This window comes from Oncorhynchus mykiss, chromosome 16 (assembly GCF_057628025.1).
Source record: "Oncorhynchus mykiss isolate SJ-2025 chromosome 16, ASM5762802v1, whole genome shotgun sequence".
NCBI classification, from domain to species: domain Eukaryota; kingdom Metazoa; phylum Chordata; class Actinopteri; order Salmoniformes; family Salmonidae; genus Oncorhynchus; species Oncorhynchus mykiss.
In genome coordinates, this window is record NC_143037.1 from 18,917,899 (window position 1) to 18,940,868 (window position 22,970).

The window sequence follows — 22,970 nt, forward strand, 5'->3', positions numbered from 1 at the left end:
TGACACATGTTTTCACATGTCTGTTTCAGAAATGTCTAATTTAACCATATTGACTGCTCATGTAGTAAATCTCATTGTTAATGTGACACATGTTTTGGTTATATTAGCAACTACAATTAGTTAAGTTTCCAGTGTTTAATGCTGTGCATTTGTCGTGACTGTTTTAAGACCTAGGCTAGCTCTAGTCACCTTAAAGTCAGTCACTGTATTTTTATAGTGTGTAAGGGCTGTGATTGGCTGAATTCTCAATCATTCAAATGACCCTCTGGCAGCCTCCTGTTTAAGTGGCGAGTATAGGGTGTGTGACATCCGGACTTCACACTGTTGGACAGACGACAAACTGAAGCAGAGGGAGAAACGCTGCATGTCCTGTCTATTGTTCTATGTCCTGGGAAATCTACAGCAACAAGTTGGTATTATTTTCTCTTAGGCCTTAAATATGATAGTTATTAATACATGTGCACTTATTTTCAGAACTAGAGGTAAACAAGTTGACTGACTGTCTATACAGGGATTTTATACAATGTAAATGTATAAAGAATGGTAGACTCCTTGCGCTTTAACTTTTAAGTCTGCCACTTGTACATCAGCTGCCACACTCAATTGTCTCTTTAAATGCTTAGTGACTGTAGGGTTAATTACTAGTGGTAAACGCTTGTATTTATTTGTCCGACTTTGACTGTCTTGGATATAGCAGTACATCTACATTTTACGTCTTGGGTAATCGGCTCATTTTCTTTAACATACTGTGAACGCCCAATGTGTGTGCTTGTCAGTGATACTATGGCTGTCACCTCCCCCTTCCCAAAAGGACCTTGCTCTGTTTTGCAACTGCCCAAATAACTAAGCAGAAATGTTTCAGAACTGATTCATCAGGTTTTGATATTGGTTAATAGCCCTGTCCTGAATCAGGTGGTTTTCTGTGTATGCATGACATTTTGTAATGTCCCATAAGATGTGATCTACAGCTTACAAAATGTAGCTGTGTCCAATCGAGGGGATTGTGATGCAGTGTAAATGTCTGAAGGCCTGTATCCGTGACCTTTTTTTTTCTGAGAGACTGCTTTCATGAGATAATACAAATGGAGCCTTATCAGAAGAACTGAGTCATGGTTGGGACACAATGTGCCCTTGAATCAACCAGGGCAAAGGCAACACCATGGCTCCTCAGTTAGGAAATGTACTGTTACAGAAACGGGAGGGCATCTGGAATTCTACCGGCGCAAATCAGATTCTCATTGGCTTCAAGTACACCAATACCTTTATGAACTTGTACACGTCCATTCATAGATCTCAGAGGAATGGGCTGACAAATATTACCCCGCCCCAACCGATTCCTTTTAAATCCATGAGGATTTAGAAAGTGTATACTACTGACCACACTTGTATGCGCACCGATATCCTGTTATTTGGGCTATTCAAGTATTCTGTTTCTGCATAAATCTCGTTTACAATTACCCGAAAAGGGGATCACGGTTGAGAAATGCTGATAAGATGCCTGCGCTTAGACGTCCAAAGTGAGTAATTTCCAACTTTTGGTAGGCCGTTTGTCTATTATAGTTAGATGCATGCAGCTTTTCTGTCATAGCCCAACTTGTTGCCCCAGAAGACCAAATACAGTAGTGCTCACCAGAATGTCTTTACATTGATAGAATGAATGTGTTAATCTCCCCTGAACAAAAATATAAACACCATGTAAAGTGGTGGTTTCATAAGCTGAAATACAAAAATCCCAAACATTTTCCATATGCACAAAAAGCTTATTTAAGAAAATGTTGCTCACATTTGTTTGTCCCTGTTAGTGAGCATTTTCTCCTTTGCCAACATATGCCACACCAGTCAAGTGGATGGATTATCAAGAAGCTGATTAAACAGCATGATCATTACACAGGTGCCCCTTGTGCTGGGGACAATAAAAGGCCACTCTAAAATGTGTGGTTTTGTCACAACACAATGCTACAGATGTCTCAAGTTTTGAGGGTGTGTGCAAATGGCATACTGACTGCAGGAATGTCCACCAGAGCTGTTGCCAAAGAATTTAATGTAAATTTTTCTACCATAATGTCATTTTAAAGAATTTGTCATGTGGGCGAGCAGTTTGCTGATGTGAACAGAGTGCCCCATGGTGGCAGTGGGGTTAAGGTATGGGCAGGCATAAAAACAGTGGAGATTGGTCCTGTGCCAAATGTCATCAGTGCTTTTATTGTGAAGTGAAAATGTCTAGGGGCAACAATGGCTCAGCTGTGAAGTGGTAGGCCACACAAGCTCACAGAACGGGACCTCTGAGTGCTGAAGCTTGTAGCTTGTAAAAATTGTCAGTCCTCGGTTGGGACACTCACTACCGAGTTTCAAACTGCCTCTGGAAGCAACATCCGCACAATAACTGGTGGGAGTGTCATGAAATGGCCGAGCAGCCGCACGCACACAAGCCTAAGATCACCATGCGCAATGCCAAGCTTCAGCTGGAGTGGTGTAAAGCTCTCTGCAGCCCAACGGACAAATATAGGTTTGGTGGATACCAGGAGAAAGTTATCTGCCCCAAGTTATCTGGCAACTGTACATTTAGGTGGAGGGGGAATAATGGTCTGAGGTTGTTGATGGTTTGGGCTAGGCCCCTTAGTTCCAGTGAAGGGAAATCTTAACGCATACATTCTAGATTATTCTGTTTTTCCAACTTTGTGGCAACAGTTTCAGGAAGACCCTTTCCTATTTCAGCATGACATTTCCCCTGTGCACAAAGATCTGTGTGGCCCTGACCTCAAACCCCTTTGGGATAAATTGGAACACCGACTTCACTAATGCTCTGTGGCTGAATGGAAGCAAGTCCCAGCAGCAATGTTCCAACAGCGAGTGGAAAACCTTCCCAGAACAGTGGAGGCGTTTATAGCAGCAAAGGCGGGACCAACTCCATATTAATGCCCATGACTTTAGAATGAGCTGTTCGACGTGTCCACATTTTTTTTTATACCTATATTTAACTAGGGCAAGTCAGTTAAGAACAAATTCTTATTTTCAATGACGGCCTAGGAACAGTGGGTTAACTGCCTGTTCAGAACGACAGCTCAGTGGTTTGAACTTGCAACCTTCCGGTTACTAGTCCAACACTCTAACCACTAGGCTACCCTGCTAGGCTACCACATACTTTTGATCATGTAGTGTAAAACTTAAGTTTGTATTGAGTGCATATTTTATGTGTATATAGTCTAAATCGCCTGTCTGCTTGCATAAGTGTCAACGATAACACATTTGCATTTTATCAAGAGACGCTGGAATAAATTAATATTTTCCACTGCTGTTCCTTGAGCCAAATTAACAGCAGTATCATTTTACTGCGAGAAATGCATAATTCTGCAGGAGTTTATACTATAGCACACTATATGTGAGTGGTTATAGGCCTACAGTCAGGGCAGCAGGGTAGCCTAGTGGTTAGAGTGTTGGACTATTAACCAGAAGGTTGCAAGTTCAAACCCCTGAGCTGACAAGGTCGTTCTGCCCCTGTTCAGGCAGTGTGTTGAAGGCCCAGTGCAGTCAAAAACAATGTTTTTCTCTGTTTTGGCTTTCCATTGTGACATCACCATGAAGTAAATAAGTTAATAGACCAATAAGAAAGAGTTAACCTCTCTGCCAACAACAGCAAATGTTCTGTTTTCCCCTCCTCACTTAAGACCACTTCCAGACAGTCCTAGTAAGATTCTTGCTTGAGAAATTTCTCTTTGCTACGAAGCTTTTTTTGTTTCTTTTTGACTATTTGAATTGAAAACAATCACAGTAAGCTACTTTAATTGTTACCCAGAAATGATTTGATGTTAAGATAAAAACGTCTGCATTGGACCTTTTTAATCAGTTTTGTCTGTCCCTGCAGTGCTGTCTTTCCTCCTGGAGGGGGAGCCCCTGTCCCTCAGTGTTTGGTCTGTGGGCCTCGGCGTGCTGGTTGTCTGGCTGTCTGGCCTTATCTTGGCCAACACTGACCTGTTCCTGACCAAGTCAGCCCCGTCCACTCTGGAGCACTTGGAGAACATGGAGCTCAAATCAACACCCGCAGCCGGTGAGACCAAAACAAAAGCTTTACTGATTAACTTTCATCAGCTGATTTAGCTTTCAAATGAAAAGCACTTCTAGAATAATCTCCCAGCATTGGAGTGGTCTTTGATTCAGTGCCAGTGTTAATTTAAATATGTAACGTATACACCCGAAAGCTTCTTACTACTGTGTGCAATATTGTTGGTTGTGTCTCGGCAGATAAGACTGTTAAAGCCAGGAGTCTGTGGGAAAAGACTGGTGCGGTACTCATGGCTGTGAGGCGCCCCGGATGATCCTTATGCAGAGAGGTACAGTATATTTGTAGGGGTATGAGTGTGTATGCATGCTGTATATATGTGGCTGTGTATACTCATGGAATTGTGCACATATACTCATTCTCCAGGAGGCCGCTGAGCTGTCCTCTCTGAAGCCCCAGCTGGAGGAGCTTGGGGTCTCTCTGTATGCCGTAGTGAAGGAGGACATCGGCACAGAGATCCAGAACTTCAGACCCTACTTCAATGGGGAGATTTTTGTGGATGAGAAGGTCAGTTATATTCGCTGAACTTTTCTCCATTCAGGTAATGTGAGAAAGACTTAATGATAGGAAGCTGTCTTTTACAGCAATGTTTCTATGGTCCCAAGCCGAGGAGGATGGGACTGGGTCTTGGTCTGGCTCGTCTGGGGGTGTGGCAGAACCTCCTTCGAGCCAGGAAGAAGGGTTACCAGGGTAACAAGAAGGGGGAGGGCTTCATCCTCGGTGGTGTTTATGTGATTGGAGCAGGGAAACAGGTAAGTTCCTAATTTCCCCTACTGGTTTCATCATATGAGTTTACATTTGTTTTTAGTGAATCATATATATTTTAAATGTTGTGTGTTATTCTGAAGGGTATTCTGCTGGAGCACCGGGAGAAGGAGTTTGGGGACAAAGCTGACCATCCCTCTGTCCTGCAGGCGGCAAAGAAGATCAAGAAGGGGAAATAGAAAAGATATTGAAAGATGGCCGTGAAGTCAAGGCCTCAGAAGTAGTGTACATGTACTGTATGTCACAAACTAATTTGACATATTATTGTATACTGAACAAAAATATAAATGCAACATTCAACAATTTCAAAGATTTAACTGAGTTACAGTTCATATGAGGAAATCAATACATTTAAATACATTCATTAGGCAATATCACATGACTGGGAATACAGACATGCCTATGTTGGTCACAGATACAGTACCAGTCAAAAGTTTGGACACCTAAATATATTTTAAATGTTTGATTCTTCAAAGTAGCCACCCTTTGCCTTGATGACAGCTTTGCACACTCTTGGCATTCTCTCAACCAGCTTCATGAGGTAGTCACCTGGAATGCATTTCAATGAACAGGTGTTCCTTCTTAAAAGTTCATTTGTGGAATGTATTTCCTTAATGTGTTGGAGCCAATCAGTTGTGTTGTGACAAGTTAGGGTTGGTATACAGGCAAAAAAGACTAAATCCATATTATGACAAGAACAGCTCAAATAAGAAAAGAGAAACAACAGCCCATCATTACTTTAAAACATGAAGGTCAGTCAATCAAGAACGTTGAAAGTTTCTCCAAGTGCAGTCGCAAAAACCATCAAGCGCTATCATGAAACTGGCTCTCATGAGGAATGCCACAGGAAAGGAAGACCCAGAGTTACCTCTGCCGCAGAGGATAAGTTCATTAGAGTTCTCAGCCTCAGAAATTACAGCCCAAATAAATGCTTAACAGAGTTCAATTAACAGACACATTTTAACATCAACTGTACAGAGGAGCTGCATGAAATCAGGCCTTCATGGTTGAATTGCTGCAAAGAAACCACTAGACACCAATAAGAAGAAGAGACTTGTTTGGGCTAAGAAACACGAGAAATGAACGTTAGACCGGTGGAAATCTGTCCTTTGGTCTGATGAGTCCAAATTGTAGATTTTTTGTTCCAACCTCTGTCTTTTTGAGTGGATGATCTCCAATTGTGTGGTTCCCACCGTGAAGCATGGAGGAGGAGGTGTGATGGTTATTTGCTGGTGACACAGTCTGTGATTTATTTAGAATTCAAGGCACACTTAACCAGCATGGCTACCACAGCATTCTGCAGCGATTCACCATCCCATCTGGTTTGCGCTCAGTGGGACTATCATTTGTTTTTCAACAGGACAATGACACAACACCTCCAGGCTGTGTAAGAGCTATTTGACCAAGAAGCAAAGTGATGGAGTGCTGCATCAGATGACCTGGCCTCCACAACCACCCGATCTCAACCCAATTTAGATGGTTTGGGATGAGTTGGGCTGCAGAGTGAAGGAAAAGCAGCCAACAAGTGCTCAGCATATATGGGAACTCCTTCATGACTGTTGGAAAAGCATTCCAAGTGAAGCTGGTTGAGAGAATGCCAACAGTGTGCAAAGCTGTCATCAAGGCAAAGGGTGGCTACTTTGAAGAATCTAATATATTTTATATTTTGATTTGTTTAACACTTTGTTGGTTACTACATGATTCAATATGTGCTATTTTATAGTTTTGATGTATTCACTATTATTCTACAATGTAGAAATAGTCCAAGTAAAGAAAAACCCTTGAATGAGTAGGTGTGTCCAAACTTTTGACTGGTACTGTACCTTAAACAAAAATGGGCCTCATGATGGCAACAGGATCTTGTCAGGGTATTTTTCTGTGTTCAAATTGCCATCGATAAAATGCAATTGTGTTCGTTGTTCTTAGTTTATGCGTGCCCATACCATAACCCCACTGCCAAAGGATACATGCTCACTAACAGGGACGTAAACAACTTTGTGCACAATATTTGAGAGAAATAAGCTTTAAGTGCATGTGGAACATTTCTGGGATCTTTTATTTCAGCTCATGAAACATGGGACCAACACTTTACATGATGCGTAAAAATGTTGTTCAGTGTATGTATGGTAGGCAAAGCAAAGACTTCAACAATATACAGAAGCTAAGAAAAATGTCTGATTCGTATACAAAGAAAACATAAAGGAAGTATATAGATCTATTTTGACCTCAGTGTTCAGTAAGGGTGTGTTGCACAAGTCACTTCGCTATGTTAGATATGTCTTCTAACAATGCTGAAGGTGTTGTAGTTCTGTGAGTGTGTTAATGATGGTCTGGGTCTAAACTGTTGAGCGACCAGAGCTGATGCATCACACTCAGTTCCACCACTCCAACCAGCTCATAGCAGGCAGGCTGATAAAATTGTGTTTCATTGTACTGTATACCCTCACGGACAATAAACTGAGCCTTTTGTTTCCCCTGGAGTATCATTTAGACAATGTAATAACAAAAACATGAACAATGGGGAAAGGGGGATACCAGGGGCAGAACGACAGATTTTTCCCTTGTCTGTTCGGGGATTCGATTCGGCAACCTTTCGGTTACTGGCCCAACGCTCTAAATGAAGACTGCTTTTATGTCAGGACACAGTGGATTTGATCAAATACCTTTATTTGATATCGAAATGGATTATTATGGCTTTTATAAAAATATGGCTCATAAAATTAGGATATAGTATGCCTATTTGCCATGAGTTGCCTACCTGTATTTCCTACGCAGAGGAACGATGAGCTGGTTCAGCAGCCAATCTGAAAGCAGTTTTATGTCCCAGTCAAAATGAAGACATCCTATCACATTGATGGAGAGGGCGGGACTTCGATAGCTTTGTGCTTTTCCCAGGTGAGCTAGGTCATTCAACACAACATGGACAAAGGTAATGTTCAAACTTAAACATCCTGTAAAACAATAGCCTGAGTTTATCCTAGGATATCTGTATGCTGTCGAGTGAATTAAATGTAACGTTAACAACTTCCAGCAACTTAGTAGTCAGTCATTGCTGGTGAAATGGTGCTGGTGAATATCTGCACAATATCAACGCTTTAGTTTTTATAAATGTATTTATTAGCCGTACCATTCATTTTGTCGGAGTGCTTTATTTTATTTATTTATTTTAATTAGGCTATATAGAAATGGCAAGACATGCCACGGTAGGCTATTGTAGGCTATTGTACAGCTCCCAGGCTGTTGCTGTTGTTGACGAACTACGCAGATAACGCATCTCTAATAAAACATATGATAGTAAGGAAAGTGTACTTTAAGGCCGGCCTACTTTACATGCCAGTAGTTTGGATGCTTGAGTAACATAATGCTGCCTACAGCGCATTCTATTTACTCAGTTAGTTTAACGTCGCTGTCCAAGGTCCCAACAAGCCGTAGGCGCATGGGGGAAATCCTCCTTCATGACGACACCGGGTTTATCACGCATTGGGTTAAGTTTAGTCCAAGGTATCCATGGCATCGAAAGCATGTGACATCGTGTCTGTAATTGGGTCAGGCATGTTGATGAAAGTAAGCTTAAGAACCCGTTATCAAAAAAGAGCTCAGCCGTTCATCATTGCTCAACCTACAGTCGATATGATCTAAGAAATTGCAGCATGTTTGGAAATAATTGAGCAACATGTATCCGTATCAGTTCGCACATAACATTTGGTTGGTTATTCGAAATTGGATGAGGTATCTGACCCTGCATGATATCTGACCTACTGCATACACTGGACAGGTCTGTGTTTCTCATGGTGTTAGGCGGGGGAGTGAGATTCACCATGGCCAGGAATGGACCAGAGTGTGAGTCCAGGGAGGAGGAGGGTCTGCCAACATGTCACAAACCACCCATCTGCACTGGTAAGTTACCATGCTACTCAATCGTGCCAATATATTCTGCTAGTTTATGTTCTGGCTTCGGGTGCATGCATTTATGACAATTTCAAGCCATTGAATTGTACTATTATCTGGTTTCATCAACCCTGAGCCTCCATCTCCTTCTGTTCTAGGTTCCTTCATCCAGCGCTGAGCCCCTGGAGGAGTGTGTACTGGGTAGGCGTGTGTGAAAGAGGACCCAGCTCCTGGCCATGGCTCACTCGTCAGACCCCTCCCGCAGGGACGCAGCCCCCGGGACTCAGAGGTCAGGCACGGCTACGCACCACCTCCTCCGGAAGCAGCAGCAGCGCCGGGGAATCCGATCTTCCTCCCCCATGGGCCGGGTCATCCTCATCAACTCTCCTGTGGACGGTGAGGCTGCCGCTCTGATACACCACACCAGAGATTGGCTCAGATCAGATCATCGTGCCCTCTAAGGCATGAACAGTGTCTGGCATATAGGCTTCCCCTCATCACAATCCATATACTGCTACACAGACAAGTTAAGCACCATTTGTTTTCTTAATTAATGTGTTCAGCTCTTTGAAGACAGATTATAAATTGTGGCATAAAATTAACCCTGTAAGACATACAGGCAAAAGGTGCCTTTTTGTGATCCCTTATATTGTCAAAGTGTCACTCAAACTTACAACAGAATTTCCTCTTGGAGTTCACCTGGTAGTATCTGTATTGATCTATCACGTGTTTGTCAGGTGGAGATGACAGTGAGGACATCCATACGGTCACAGTGGATAAGAGTGAGGACGGCAGGCTGGGCTTCAGCGTGCGTGGAGGCTCAGAGCACGGCCTCAGCATCTTTGTCAGCAAGGTAGAGGACAACAGCTCCGCAGGTAAGCAATACATCCAGACAACTATATATCTGTGTTACACATTTAGTCTACACATGACAGGTGTGACATAACATGAGTGACACAGTTCTACCTTGACTGTTTTTAAATTGAGAGACCGACTGTGTGTGTGTGAGCGTCTGCATCTGAATGTCTGTGTCTATGCATGTACTGTACAGTGCATTCGGAAAGTATTCAGACCCCTTGACGTCTTCCACATTTTGTTACGTTACAACCTTATTCTAAAATGTATTAAATCATTTTTTCCCATCATCAATCTACACACAATACCCCATAACAACAAAGCGAAAATAGGTTTTTAGAAATGTTTACAAATAAATAAATGCAAATATTTAAGTATTCAGACCCTTTGAAATGAGACTCATAATTGAGCTCAGGTGCATCCTGTTTCCATTGATCATCCTTGAGATGTTTCTACAACTTGATTGGAGTCCACCTGTGATAAATTAAATTGATTGGACATGATTTGGAAAGGCACACACCTGTCTATATAAGGTTCCACAGTTGACAGTGCATGTCAGAGCAAAAACCAAGTCATGAGGTCGAAGGAATTGTCTGTAGAGCTTCGAGACAGGATTGTGTAGAGGCACAGATCTGGGGAAGGGTACCAAAAGTTTTCTGCAGCATTGAAGGTCCCCAAGAACACAGTGGCCTCCATCATTCTTAAATGGAAGATGTTTGGAACCACCAAGACTCTTCCTAGAGCTGCCATCCCTGTCAAACTGAGCAATCGGGGGAGAAGAGCCTTGGTCAGGGAGGTGACCAAGAACCCGATGGTGACTCTGACAGTGCTCCAGAGTTCCTTTGTGTTGATGAAGAACCTTCCAGAAGGACAACCATCTCTGCAGCACTCCACCAATCACGCCTTTATGTTGGAGTGGCCAGAAGGAAGCCACTCCTCAGTAAAGGGCACATGACAGCATGCTTGGAGTTTGCCAAAAGGCACCGAAAGGACTCTCAGACCATGAGAAACAAGATTCTCTGGTCTGATGAAACCAAGATTGAACTCTTTGGCCTGAATGCCAAGCTTCACGTCTGGAGGAAACCTGGCACCATCCTTACGGTGAAGCATGGTGGTGGAAGCATCATGCTGTGGGTATGTTATTCAGCGGCAGGGACTGGGAGACTAGTCAGGATCGAGGGACAGATGAACGGAGCAAAGTACAGAGAGATCCTTGATGAAAACCTGCTCCAGAGCGCTCAGGACCTCAGACTGGGGAGAAGGTTCACATTCCAACAGGACAACAGCCCTAAACACACAGCCAAGACAACGCAGGAGTGACTTTGGGACAAATCAACAGGTGTAGACCTTACAGTGAAATGCTTACTTACGAGCCCCTAACCGACAGTGCAGGTTAAAAAAAAACATGGATAAGAATAAGAGAAAAGTAACAGGTAATTAAAGAGGAGCAGTAAAAAATAATATATACAGGGATGTGCCGGTACAGAGTCAATGTGTAAGGGCACCGGTTAGTTGAGGTAGTATGTACATGTAGACAGAGTTAATTAAATTGACTATGCATAGATGACAACAGAGAGTGGCAGTGGTGTGGAGAGGGGGGAGGGGGCAATGTGAATAGTCTGGGTGGCCATTTGACTAGATGTTCAGGAGTCTTATGGCTTGGGGGTAGAAGCTGTTTAGAAGCCTCTTGGACCTAGACTTGGCACTCCAGTACCACTTGCCATGTGGTAGCAGAGAGAACAGTCTATGACTAGGGCGGCTGGAGTCTTTGACAATTTTCAGGGCCTTCCTCTGACACCGCCTGGTACAGAGGTCCTGGATGGCAGGAAGCCTGGCCCCAGTGATGTACTGGGCCGTTTGCACTACCCTCTGTAGTGCCTTGCGGTCGGAGGCCGAGCAGTTGCCATACCAGGCAGTGATGCTCTCGATGGTGCAGCTGTAGAACCTTTTGATGATCTGAGGACCCATGCCAAATATTTTCAGTCTCCTGAGGGGGAATAGGTTTTGTCATGACCGCTTCACGACTGTCATAGTGTGCTTGGATCATGTTAGTTTGTTGGTGATGTGGACACCAAGGAACTTGAAGCTCTCAACCTGCTCCATTGCATCCCCGTCGATGAGAATGGGGGCATGCTCGGTCCTCTTTTTCCTGTAACCCTCAATCATCTCCTTTATCTTGATCACATTGAGGGAGAGGTTGTTGTCCTGGCACCACACGGCCAGGTCTCTGACCTCCTCCCTATAGGCTGTCTCGTTGTTGTCGGTGATCAGGCCTACTGTTGTGTCATTGCCAAATTTAATGATGGTGTTGAGTCGTGCCTGGCCGTGCAGTCATGAGTGAACAGGGAGTACAGGAGGGGGCTGAGCACCAGGAGGGGGCTGAGCACGGTCAGGGTCAGCGTGGCGGATGTCTGGGGCAGCCCGTCAGGAAGTCCAGGATCCAGTTGCAGAGGGAAGTGTTTGGTCCCAGGGTCCTTAGCTTATTGATGAGCTTTGAGGGCACGACGCTGAGCTGTCGTCAATGAATAGCATTCTCACATAGGTGTTCCTTCTGTCCAGGTGGGAAAGAGCAGTGTGGAGTGCAATAGATACGGCATCATCTGTGGATCTGTTGGGGCGGTATGCAAATTGGAGTGGGTCTAGGGTTGATGGTGTTGATGTGAGCCATGACCAGTATTCATTTAGGCAGGTTACCTTAGTGTTCTTGGGCACAGGCACTATGGTGGTTTGCTTAAAACATGTTGGTATTACAGACTCGGACAGGGAGAGGTTGAAAATGTCAGTGAAGACACTTTCTAGTTGGTCAGCGCATGCTCGCAGTACACGTCCTGGTAATCTGTCTGGCCCTGTAGCCTTGTGACTGTTGACCTGTCTAAAGGTCTTACTCACATCGGCTGTGGAGAGCGTGATTACACAGTCTTCCAGTTCAGCTGGTCGTCTCATGCATGTTTCAGTGTTATTTGCCTCAAAGCTAGCATAGAAGTGGTTTAGCTCATCCAGTAGGCTCGTGTCACTGGGCAGCTCTCGGCTGTGCTTCCCTTTCTAGTCTGTAATGGTTTGCAGGTCCTGCCAACGAGCGTCAGAGCCGGTGTAGTATGACTCGATCTTAGTCCTGTATTGAAGCTTTGCCTGTTTGATGGTTCATCGGAGGGCATAGCGGAATTTCTTATTAGAGTCCCGCTCCTTGAAAGCAGCAGCTGTAGCCTTTAGCTCAGTGTGGATGCTGCCTGTAATCTATGGTTTCTGGTTGGGGTATGTACAGTTGAAGTTGGAAGTTTACATACACTTAGGTTGGAGTCATTAAAACTCGTTTTTCAACCTCTCCACACATTCCTTGTTAACAAATTATAGTTTCGGCAAGTCGGTTAGGACATCTACTTTGTGCATGACACAAGTCATTTTTCCAACAATTGTTTACAGACATATTATTTCACTTATAATTCACTGTATCACAATTCCAGTGGGTCAGAAGTTTACATACACTAAGTTGACTGTGCCTTTAAACAGCCCAGAAAATTATGTCATGGCTTTAGAAGCTTCTGATAGGCTAATTGACATAATTTGAGTCAATTTGAGATCTACCTGTGGATGTATTTCAAGGCCTACCTTCAAACTCAGTGCCTCTTTGGCTGACATCATGGGAAAATCAAAAGAAATCAGCCAAGACCTCAGAAAAATAATTGTAGACCTCCACAAGTCTGGTTCATCATTGGGAGCAATTTCCAAACGCTTGAAGGTACCACTTTCATCTTTACAAACAATAGTACGCAAGTATAAGCACCATGGGACCAAGCAGCCGTCATACCGCTCAGGAAGGAGACGTGTTCTGTCTCCTAGAGAAGAACGTACTTTGGTGCAAAAAGTGCAAATCAATCCCAGAACAACAGCAAAGGACCTTGTGAAGATGCTGGAGGAAACGGGTACAAAAGTATCTATAGTCACAGTAAAACGAGTCCTATATCGACATAACCTGGAAGGCCGCTCAGCAAGAAAGAAGCCACTGCTCCAAAATCGCCATAAAAAAGCCAGACTACGGTTTGCAACTGCACATGGGGACAATGATCGTACTTTTTGGAGAAATGTCCTCTGGTGTGATGACACAATAATATAACTGTTTGGCCATAATGACCATCGTTATGTTTGGAGGAAAAAAGGGGAGGCTTGCAACCTGAAGAACACCATCCCAACAGTGAAGCACGGGGGTGGCAGCATCATGTTGTTGGGGTGCTTTGCTGCAGGAGGGACTGGTGCACTTCACAAAATAAATGGCATCATGAGGGAAGGAAAATTATGTGGATATATTGAAGCAACATCTCAAGACATCAGTCAGGAACTTAAAGTTTGGGTCGCAAACGGGTCTTCCAAATGGACAATGACCCCCAAGCATACTTCCAAAGTTGTGGCAAAATGTCTTAAGGACAACAAAGTCATGGTATTGGAGTGGCCACCACAAAGCCCTGACCTCAATCCCATAGAACATTTGTGGGCAGAACTGAAAAAGTGTGTCCAAGCAAGGAGGCCTACTAACCTGACTCAGTTACACCAGCTCTGTCAGGAGGCATGGGCCAAAATTCACCCAACTTATTGTGGGAAGCTTGTGGAAGGCTACCCGAAACGTTTGACCCAAGTTAAACAATTTAAAGGCAATGCTACCAAATACTAATTGAGCGTTTGTAAACTTCTGACTCACTGGGAATGTGATGAAATAAATAAAAGCTGAAATAAATCACCCTCTACTATTATTCTAACATTTCACATTCTTAAAATAAAGTGGTGATCCTAACTGACCAAGACAGAGTTTAAATGTATTTGGCTATGGTGTATGTAAACTTCCGACTTGTACGTACAGTCACTATGGTTGACGACGTCATCGATGCACTTATTGATGAAGTCAATGACAGATGTGGTGTACTCCTCAATGCCATTGGAGGAATCCCGGAACATATTCCAGTCTGTGCTAGCGAAAGAGTCCTGTAGCTTAGCATCTGCTTCATCTGACCACTTTTTTTATTGATCTAGTCACTGGTGCTTCCTGCTTTAATTTTAGCTTGTAAGCAGGAATCAGGAGGATAGAATTATGGTCAGACTTGCCAAATGGAGGGCGAGTGAGAGTGTTGTATGCATCTCTGTGTGTGGAGTATAGGTGGTCCAGAGTTCTTTTCCCTCTGGTTGCACATTTAACATGTTGATAGAAATGAGGTAAAACTGATTTAAGTTTCCCTGCATTAAAATCCCCGGCTACTAGGAGTGCCGCCTCTGGGTGAGCGTTTTCTTGTTTGCTTATGGCGGAATACAGCTCATGCAATGCTTAGTGCCAGCCTCTGACTGTGGTGGTATGTAAACAGCTACAAAGAATATAGATGAAACTCTCTCGGTAGGTAATGTGGTCTGCAGCTTATCATGTGAAACAAAAAATGGCTCAAGACTTCCTTAGATAATCGTGCACCAGCTGTTGTTTACAAAAATACATAGACCGCCGACCCTTGTCTTACCAGACGCCGCTGTTCTATCCTGCCGGTACATCGCATAACCAGCCAGCCAGCTGTATGTTGATATTGTCGTCGCTCAGCCACGACTCCGTGAAGCATAAGATGTTACAGTTTTTAATGTCCCGTCGGTAGTTTAATCTTCCCAATAACTCGTCCATGTTATTGTTCAAAGATTGCATGTTTGCGAGCAGAATTGAGGGGAGTGGGGGTTTATTCGATCACCTCCTACTCCTCAGAAGGCAGCTCGCCCTCCGGCCTCTCTTTCTCCACCTCCTCTTCACGCAGATCACTGGGGTCGGAGCCTGTTCCAGAGGGAGCCGTATATCCTCCGCCTCGGGCTCGTCGGAGTCGTGAAAGAGGAAAAAGGATTCTGCTAGTCCGTGGTGAGTCATCGCAGTCCTGATGTCTAGAAGTTATTTTCGGTCATAAGAGATGGTAGCGGCAACATTATGTACAAAATAAGTACAAAAATAAGTTAAACAACGCACATAAACGAACAAATACACAATCGGTTGGGGGCACGTAAAACGTCTGCCTTCTGCTCCGGCGCCATTTTTACAATGGCAATTTATCTCTGAATGTCCTTGAGTGGCCCAGCCAGAGTCCGGACTTGAACCCGATCGAGCATAGCTGTGCAGCGACGCTCCCCATCCTACCTGACAGAGCTTGAGAGGATCTGCAGAAAAGGATGGGAGAAACTCCCCAAATACAGGTGTGCCAAGCTTATAGCGTCATACCCAAGAAGACTTGAGGCTGTAATCGCTGCCATAGGGGCTTTAAAGTACTGAGTAAAGGGTCTGAATACTTATGGATTTAAAAAAATATATATTTTAGAAGAATAAGGCTGCAACGTAACAAAATGTGGAAAAAGTCATGGGGTCCGAATACTTTACGAATGCACTGCATATGTCCACAGAGCAGGCAGGCCTGTGTGTAGGGGACAAGCTGGTGGAAGTGAATGGGGTGAGCTTGGAGAGCATCACTATGAGCAGTGCAGTTAAAGTCCTGACAGGGAACAACAGACTGAGGATGGTGGTGAGACGTGTGGGCAAAGTACCCGGTATCCGCTACTCCAAAGAGAAGACAACCTGGTAAGCACCGACCTCCGATTATAAATTACACATTTTGTCTGTCAATTCAGAGCCACAGTTTGGAATTGTGAGTTCCTTTCACCCCTTGAATTGTCTTACTGATTCGATTTTGTCTATTTAGAATCCTGTCAATAAAGCTTTATCTAATTAGCAACTTAAATTCCATAGTTCTGTCTAAGTACTTAAATAGGTCTGATCATGTATTTGATACATGTATACAGTATATATATCAATGGTTCGATTACTCCTAGCCTAAATGTTAGTGAGTATAACTCTATTGCAGTGTATATCCTTATGCACCAGTATACACCGAGTGTTGAGTGTAAAAATAAACAGCAGCGTTGCAGTTCTTGACAGACTCAAACCCGTGTGCCTGGCACCTACTACCATACCCCGTCTAAAGGCACTTCAATATTTTGTCTTGCCCATTCACCCTCTGAATGGCACATACACAATCCATGTCTCAGTTGTCTCAAGGCTTAAAAATCCTTCTTTAACCCGTCTCCTCCCCTTCATCTACACTGATTTGAAGTGCATTTAACAAGTGACATTATTAAGGGATCATAGATTTCACCTGGATTCACCTGGTCAGTCTCATGTAAAGAGCATAATGTTTTGTACACTCAGTATATATCAATGGTTTGATTACTCATAATAAAGCAGTGAGTATCCATATGTGCCAGTATACGTCACGAAAACATTTGACCCCATAACATATCTCCATTGCAGGGTGGATCTGATCCACGGTAGGATGGTGGTGGAGGAGAGTGGGCGTACACCCTCCGCCTCGGTGGCCAGCTCAGATGGGGCCCTGCGGAGGATCATCCACATCTACACCACCTCAGATGACTACTGCCTGGGCTTCAACATCCGAGGGGGCAAGGAGTTCGGCCTGGGCATCTACGTCTCCAAGTAGGCTCATACTGCAACATCTCCGGCTTGAGAAACAAAGAAATCATTAGAAATAAAGTTGAACTCGCTTTTTGAATTCAGAATTGAAATCCTTGCTTAGTTTGCAGTGTCTGTATTTCCTGTGCTGTGCCGGACTCTTATGCCCTGCTCTGTTTAGTGATAAAATGATGTGTGCTGTGTCAGATTGGATCCTGGCGGTCTGGGTGAACGGAACGGCATCAATATGGGCGACCAGATCCTTGCGGCCAACGGTGTAAGCTTTGAGGACATCAGCCACAGCAGTGCCGTGGAGGTGCTGAAGAGCCACACACACATCATGCTGACCATCAAGGTGAGTGAGGTTGACCTTCGAAGACTTTGAAAACAGACTATTAGAGCCTGAGATTCAATATAGATCCAAATGAGACTGTTGTAGATTTCTTTCCACCGCTGCGTTCATATTTACGCGTGGAGATCCATGCTTCTTGGTGTATTGATGACCTGGTAATGAAGGTGTATCACCTTCCAGAATGAACCATGACTACTCTCCATTGAGAAAGTGTGTAGCCCAATTGTAATGGTCAGTGAAAATGGCCCACACAGTCACTCACTCACGGTCTCTCTCTCTCACACACACACTGACACCGTTACTACAGTACACACACCAAGAGAGCAGGTTGCGTGGCAGGGCAGACAGCTGGCGTACAGTCGTAATATTGCTCGCTCACTTTACCTGTGGCGGGTTGGGTTTCACCCTGTGAAAAATAGCCAGGCCGCATGCATTATTCACCAGGCAGCTCGGGCCAGGATCAGGTGATGGTCAAAAGCACACAGGCGCGTTTTGTACCTTAATGTTCTCCAATTCTTTACCTCGCCTTGGCCCCTCTTTAAAAAGGGAAACACTATTACCAGTACTAGGGAAAATAACAGTACGAAGCATGTCAAAGGTGGAATATGTGTTGGGAAGAAAGCGATTTCCATTGCTTGTTGTGGACGTGTGGACCTTTTTGCTGCTCTTTCTCTACGTTATATATGACTCTGTCTTTGTGGTTCTAGAGTTACTCTTGATCCTGTGAACGGGTCAAGAACTCTACTGTAACCTATTTGCATATCTCTGGCCGCATCTTTGCAGGAAGCGGGACGATACCCTGCCTACAAGGAGATGGTGGCAGAATACAGATGGCTTAACAAGTGTATGTAACCATCTTACCTCATGTAGCCTATATTATGTTTCAGGTGTGTTTTTGAATTATTTAAGAAAGCAACGTGCCACTGGTGACTTTTGGTAACTTTTATTTTTGAATATATATTTTCCTCACAAACAATCCAAAACAAACACTATCTGTGCTGATGTGTGTGTCTCCTCCCTCTCAGTGGCCAGTGGCAATGGGACTCGGCAGTCTTCCTCCCAGGGCTCGGACTCCAACTCCTCTGCCTCATCCTTGTCCTCTGGGACTCCCATCTCCTCTCTGAGCGGACTGTCTCAGGTCATGTTCCCCCCCAGCCTGCCCTTCGGCATGGACATGGTGGACGTCTGTATCTCTACTGAGGACCAGACGTCTGGGTCTGGCCAGTGCACTGACACCGCCATCCAGACCGACCCCTCGCCTCACAGGATGGGTGCGGACACTAGCCACAGCCTGGGGGCCACCACCCTCCTGCAGGACTCGGTCATCCGGGGGGAGGGAGGCAGGGGGAGAGGAGAGTCCCCCAAAACGGCCGTCCTAATGGCCCTCAGTAGACCGAGTCAGCCCATCCATCGCTCCCAGAGCCAGGTCACTGTAGCAGGTGAGGCCAGAGTGGTGGACTGGTTTAGATAGAAAGGGATTTTACTGCAACGATTGGACAACTCAGAAGAACCTGTTTTTGTAAAATGACTGAGTGTAGTCTGGTTTGGTTGAGGCCCTGTCTCCTTCCTGTCCTGCCATAGAGGTGAAGCAGACGAAGCAGAGGAAACAGCAGAAAGGAGGGAAGAATCCTGAGAGGAGCACCCTACAGCGCTCCAAGACCTTTGTCAACCTGCTGTTCAGGGGTCGCAGGAGAGACACCTCCAAGGGGCGCTCCAAGTCCCCCCCCAAATCTGGGGCAGGTGGAGGTTAGTAGTACCTTCAATGATCCTGTAGACTATAAGAGAATAATGTTAGTCAATGGTGCAACTAGCTGTTATTTCAACCGGAATTTTACTCTGTCATTGCGAGTCAATGTGTCTGTGAGTATAAGTATGGCTAAAACCAGGGTTAGTTTGTTATAGAGTTCAGTTGGTATTCTACAATCAGCTGGGTGTTGGTTATGTCCCTAGATGGGGAGCGCAGGCGCAGACCCAGCGGGCCGGACCCAGAGATGCTGGGGGTGGTGGAGGGCATGGCCCGCAGGCTGCTGAGTGAGGACGAGGTGGCCTCCGTCATGAAGACCTGCCGACGGGTATGGGGCCTGGGCAGGAGGGGCACCGAAAATATGAACTGTTATCATCCTTATTCCATGGATTTTTGCATGCTGTGTGTTATAGTCACTATTTTCTTGCAGTACATAACAGAGCGTGTGGTGGAGAACCTGGTGCGCCACCTGCTGGCCGTGCTGGACCGGCCTGAGAAGCTGCTGCTGCTGAGAGAGATCAGGTACACAGAGAGGCAACAATAATAGTAACAACATTCACTTTAAGGATTTAGATAGGAAGGGGAGCGGCCAGTTGACGGATTTAGCATTCGGCTTAACTCACAAATCCAATTATTTGATGACTGGACAATGAAAACAATCCTGTTCTTTTTATAAGCTAATAACTCTGTCTCCCGCTTTAGAATGCTGCTGCCTCCAGCTGACCTAGGGCTTTTCAACAACATGGTGGTCCCATTCGAAGTGGAGGCCTATGATATCTTGAAGTACCGTTCTGGTGAGGAAAGACATGCATATTCATAGAGTAATGTACACACTACCCATACATTTAAAAGGAAAGCGTTTCCATTCTTTAAATTACCCCTTTATCATGTAGTCAGATCCCCACTTCTGCGCTCCCCCCAGTCTGGACGAGCTCCCAGGCGACACCTCATCACCCCCATTCCAGGTCAGTACGGTCCCATCTACAGTATTGCAGTGTTTCTTTAATTCATTCTTTGGGGAGGAAGTGCAGGCTTTTGTTCCAGCCCGGCACCGTCACACCTGATTCAACTAATTGTGGTTCAGGTTGAAGACCATGATTAATGGAAACTGGTTTTAAAGTCGTGTTGGAACACAAGTCTGCTCTCCAGGATCTTGGTTGTTACTGACTCCTGAATCCCCATGTAGACTTCCAGGGTGGCTTTGAGCTCCACAGTGCCCAGGAGGTGGAGAGGGAGAGCCAGCTGCTGGAGGAGCTAGAGCGGCTGCGTCTGTCTGCGTCCCAGAGTCCCCGGCAGCAGCACACCCATACCTCCAGAGCATTCCCCCCCCTGCTGGACGTCCCAGTGGATGGCTACGCCTCCTCAGACTCCCTCCGTCCTCTCTCCGTCAGCCCCCTGCTCCCTAACTGGCTGCTGGCCCACAGCAATACCACCGACCCCCACTCCCCGCTACGAGGACACAGTGGTACGGTCCGCTCCGTCCACTTTGATGTGTCAATGGACCAGGGAGATACCATCTCAGAGCGGGGGAGGTCTCCCTTCAGGAATGGGACTTCCAAGGGTAAAAAGGAGAAAGAAACTGTGTTCACTCTGCAGAGCGCTCCTCGACGCAGCAGGCCCCCGTTGTCCCAGGTGTTTGGCTCTGGCCTGGACGCTGACTTCACAGCAGAGGGGTTGGGAAGGGAGCAGGTGAACGGTCATCCCAGCTCCTCTGAGAATGGCCTCAATGGCAGCGCTCCGGTCATAGAGTACGAGTTCAAAACCGTCAGCATCTCCAAGACTAAGCAGTCACTGGGTGAGTTTGTGTAAAATTCCTATGTCACTTTGTCAGCTTGCCGTCCTCATGGTTTACCAAACAGTTGCACCTCCAGTACTTCTATAATAATTCATTCATAAATGCATATTACAGAGAAAGGGGTCAGCAAAGTAGCTCTTACAACAGAGCCAATGCAAATGTGATGTTTCACTCATACAATTCAACACATTTTTGATTGATTACGTATGTAATAATGCCTTTGTTTTACTGGTCCAGGGATCAGTATCTCTGGTGGGATGGAGTCTAAGGTGCAGCCGGTGGTGAAGATAGAGAAGATCTTCCCAGGAGGAGCCGCCTCCACGTGTGAAGTCCTGAAGGTACACCTGTTCTAAACTCTAAGGCTACAACCGGTCTCATTGCAACATGACCCATAAACCACCATTCAAACCACCATTTCACCTTATGAACATCACACCACACATTCCATTCAGATCTTTTCCAACTAATTTGAATTGACCTGATTAATGGAAATATGAATGTAGCTAGGGATGAAATCAAACATAGTGATGAGATAGAGGCCCAAGGTCATCTCAAGAGATCCTTGTTATAATAAGCCTTATGGAGGAGCTCTTTTATTTGAGGGCAGAGTAGAGGGAGGGGGGGGGTTTAGATTATTTGCGTAACGCATGTTTTGAACCGGTGCATTTAGACGCTGGCACCACATTATAGAAAGAGAACAGAGAGCAATGCAATCAGAATTATGTTTTTGAGCTCAAATAACAACGTAACGTGATGTTGAATTGAAAGACGGCAATGTGTGTGTGTGCGTGTTTGTGCACAAACTAGAGCAACAGAGCATGCACAAGACAAATTTATTCTCTCTAACCTTCCTTCCTCTGGTTGCATCCCCAGGCTGGATTTGAGCTGGTGTCAGTGGATGGAGTGTCCCTGCAGGGCGTGACTCACCCCCACGCTGTGGAGATCATCCGCAGGGCTTTCAGCAACAAGGCCAAAGACCCCATGGTGTTTATAGTCAAAGTCCCCAAAAGCCCTTGACCCAAGACTGGGTCTTTGACCTGGAGGCCCAAGACCTAAAGAGACTAGAAACAACACAAACAGAACTACAGTGTGTTGGAAGAAGGGGAAAAGAGTGAGGAGTGAAAAGTGACGATCTGAAGGAATTCTGTGGGTTAATAGGAAACTCCTGTTTCCTCTATGGTGAACAAGAAGGCTCTAGTCAATCAAATGAAGGGACTAAGAGACCTGCTGCCATGGGAACCAGCAGCCAGTGATGTGTGTGCTGGCCTAAAGCGCCAGTTCACACAATCTTTCACTTTTCATTATTTGTTATAATGTATTAATTATCACATTAGACTTTCACAAATGATGTAAAATAAATACACATATTTCTTAGGACAATACTTTACTTAAGTCATTTAAACACACTGGCTAATTTATGCAAACTGTAATCCGAGTGCCTTCCAGGACCCCTGTGAACTGAACGAATGGTGTCTGTCCGAGCCATAGAGATAGATAGACAAAGATGAGTCCTCTATGTGCCATTATAGCGCCTGTGACAGCATGGGCAGCACCATTGAGGCAATCTCCATTTTGAAGTAGTCAATTTTCTTCTTCAAGATTGGCAGATCTCTCCTGATGACTCAGTTGAACATGACTCCAGTCTCACCAGGAGGGATCAGCTCATGCTAATTACAGCCTTTTGGCCACTAGAGGCCTCTATCATTGGCTATGGTCTGAGCCAGTGTGGAGCAGTGGCTAGCACACCTGCTTGTGACCAGAAGATGGCAGGCTTGGATCCACCTGTCAGTTGATGGTAATGTTATTACCATGTATAGACACACCGAGCCATAAACTGATAGTGTTCCTCTTGATTGGAAAGTCACATGTTAATATCAGGTGTAAACATGACCTGAGTTTCTCCAATTCTTGGTGAAATGTATGTCTACAGGCCACACAATCTGGGTACAGGAGAGTGACATGTTAGCACACTGTATAAACAGGACTTAACATAAAATAAAGAGCATCTAACAGATGTCAAATCAGTAAGCCATTTAAAAGCAGCTA

At 45.0% G+C, this 22,970-nt stretch overlaps 1 protein-coding gene and 1 pseudogene across 2 annotated transcripts; both read left to right on the forward strand.

Annotated features, from left to right (window-relative positions):
* Positions 1-247: 247 nt before the first annotated feature.
* On the forward strand, positions 248-7,295 carry LOC110491533 (peroxiredoxin-like 2A; annotated as a pseudogene). Its single transcript, XR_016487160.1, has 6 exons — positions 248-409; positions 3,863-4,045; positions 4,240-4,328; positions 4,424-4,564; positions 4,642-4,809; positions 4,906-7,295. The product of XR_016487160.1 is annotated as a peroxiredoxin-like 2A (transcript).
* A 455-nt stretch (positions 7,296-7,750) lies between these two features.
* On the forward strand, positions 7,751-22,966 carry LOC110491535 (PDZ domain-containing protein 7). Its single transcript, XM_021565058.3, has 16 exons — positions 7,751-8,719; positions 8,869-9,106; positions 9,448-9,585; positions 15,971-16,145; positions 16,875-17,057; positions 17,241-17,388; positions 18,169-18,229; positions 18,411-18,824; positions 18,967-19,131; positions 19,336-19,457; positions 19,560-19,651; positions 19,832-19,923; positions 20,023-20,094; positions 20,316-20,924; positions 21,162-21,262; positions 21,798-22,966. The coding sequence occupies exons 2-16, from the start codon at positions 8,947-8,949 to the stop codon at positions 21,939-21,941; spliced, it is 2,676 nt and encodes an 891-aa protein (XP_021420733.1). The 5' UTR covers positions 7,751-8,719; positions 8,869-8,946; the 3' UTR covers positions 21,942-22,966.
* Positions 22,967-22,970: the final 4 nt, after the last annotated feature.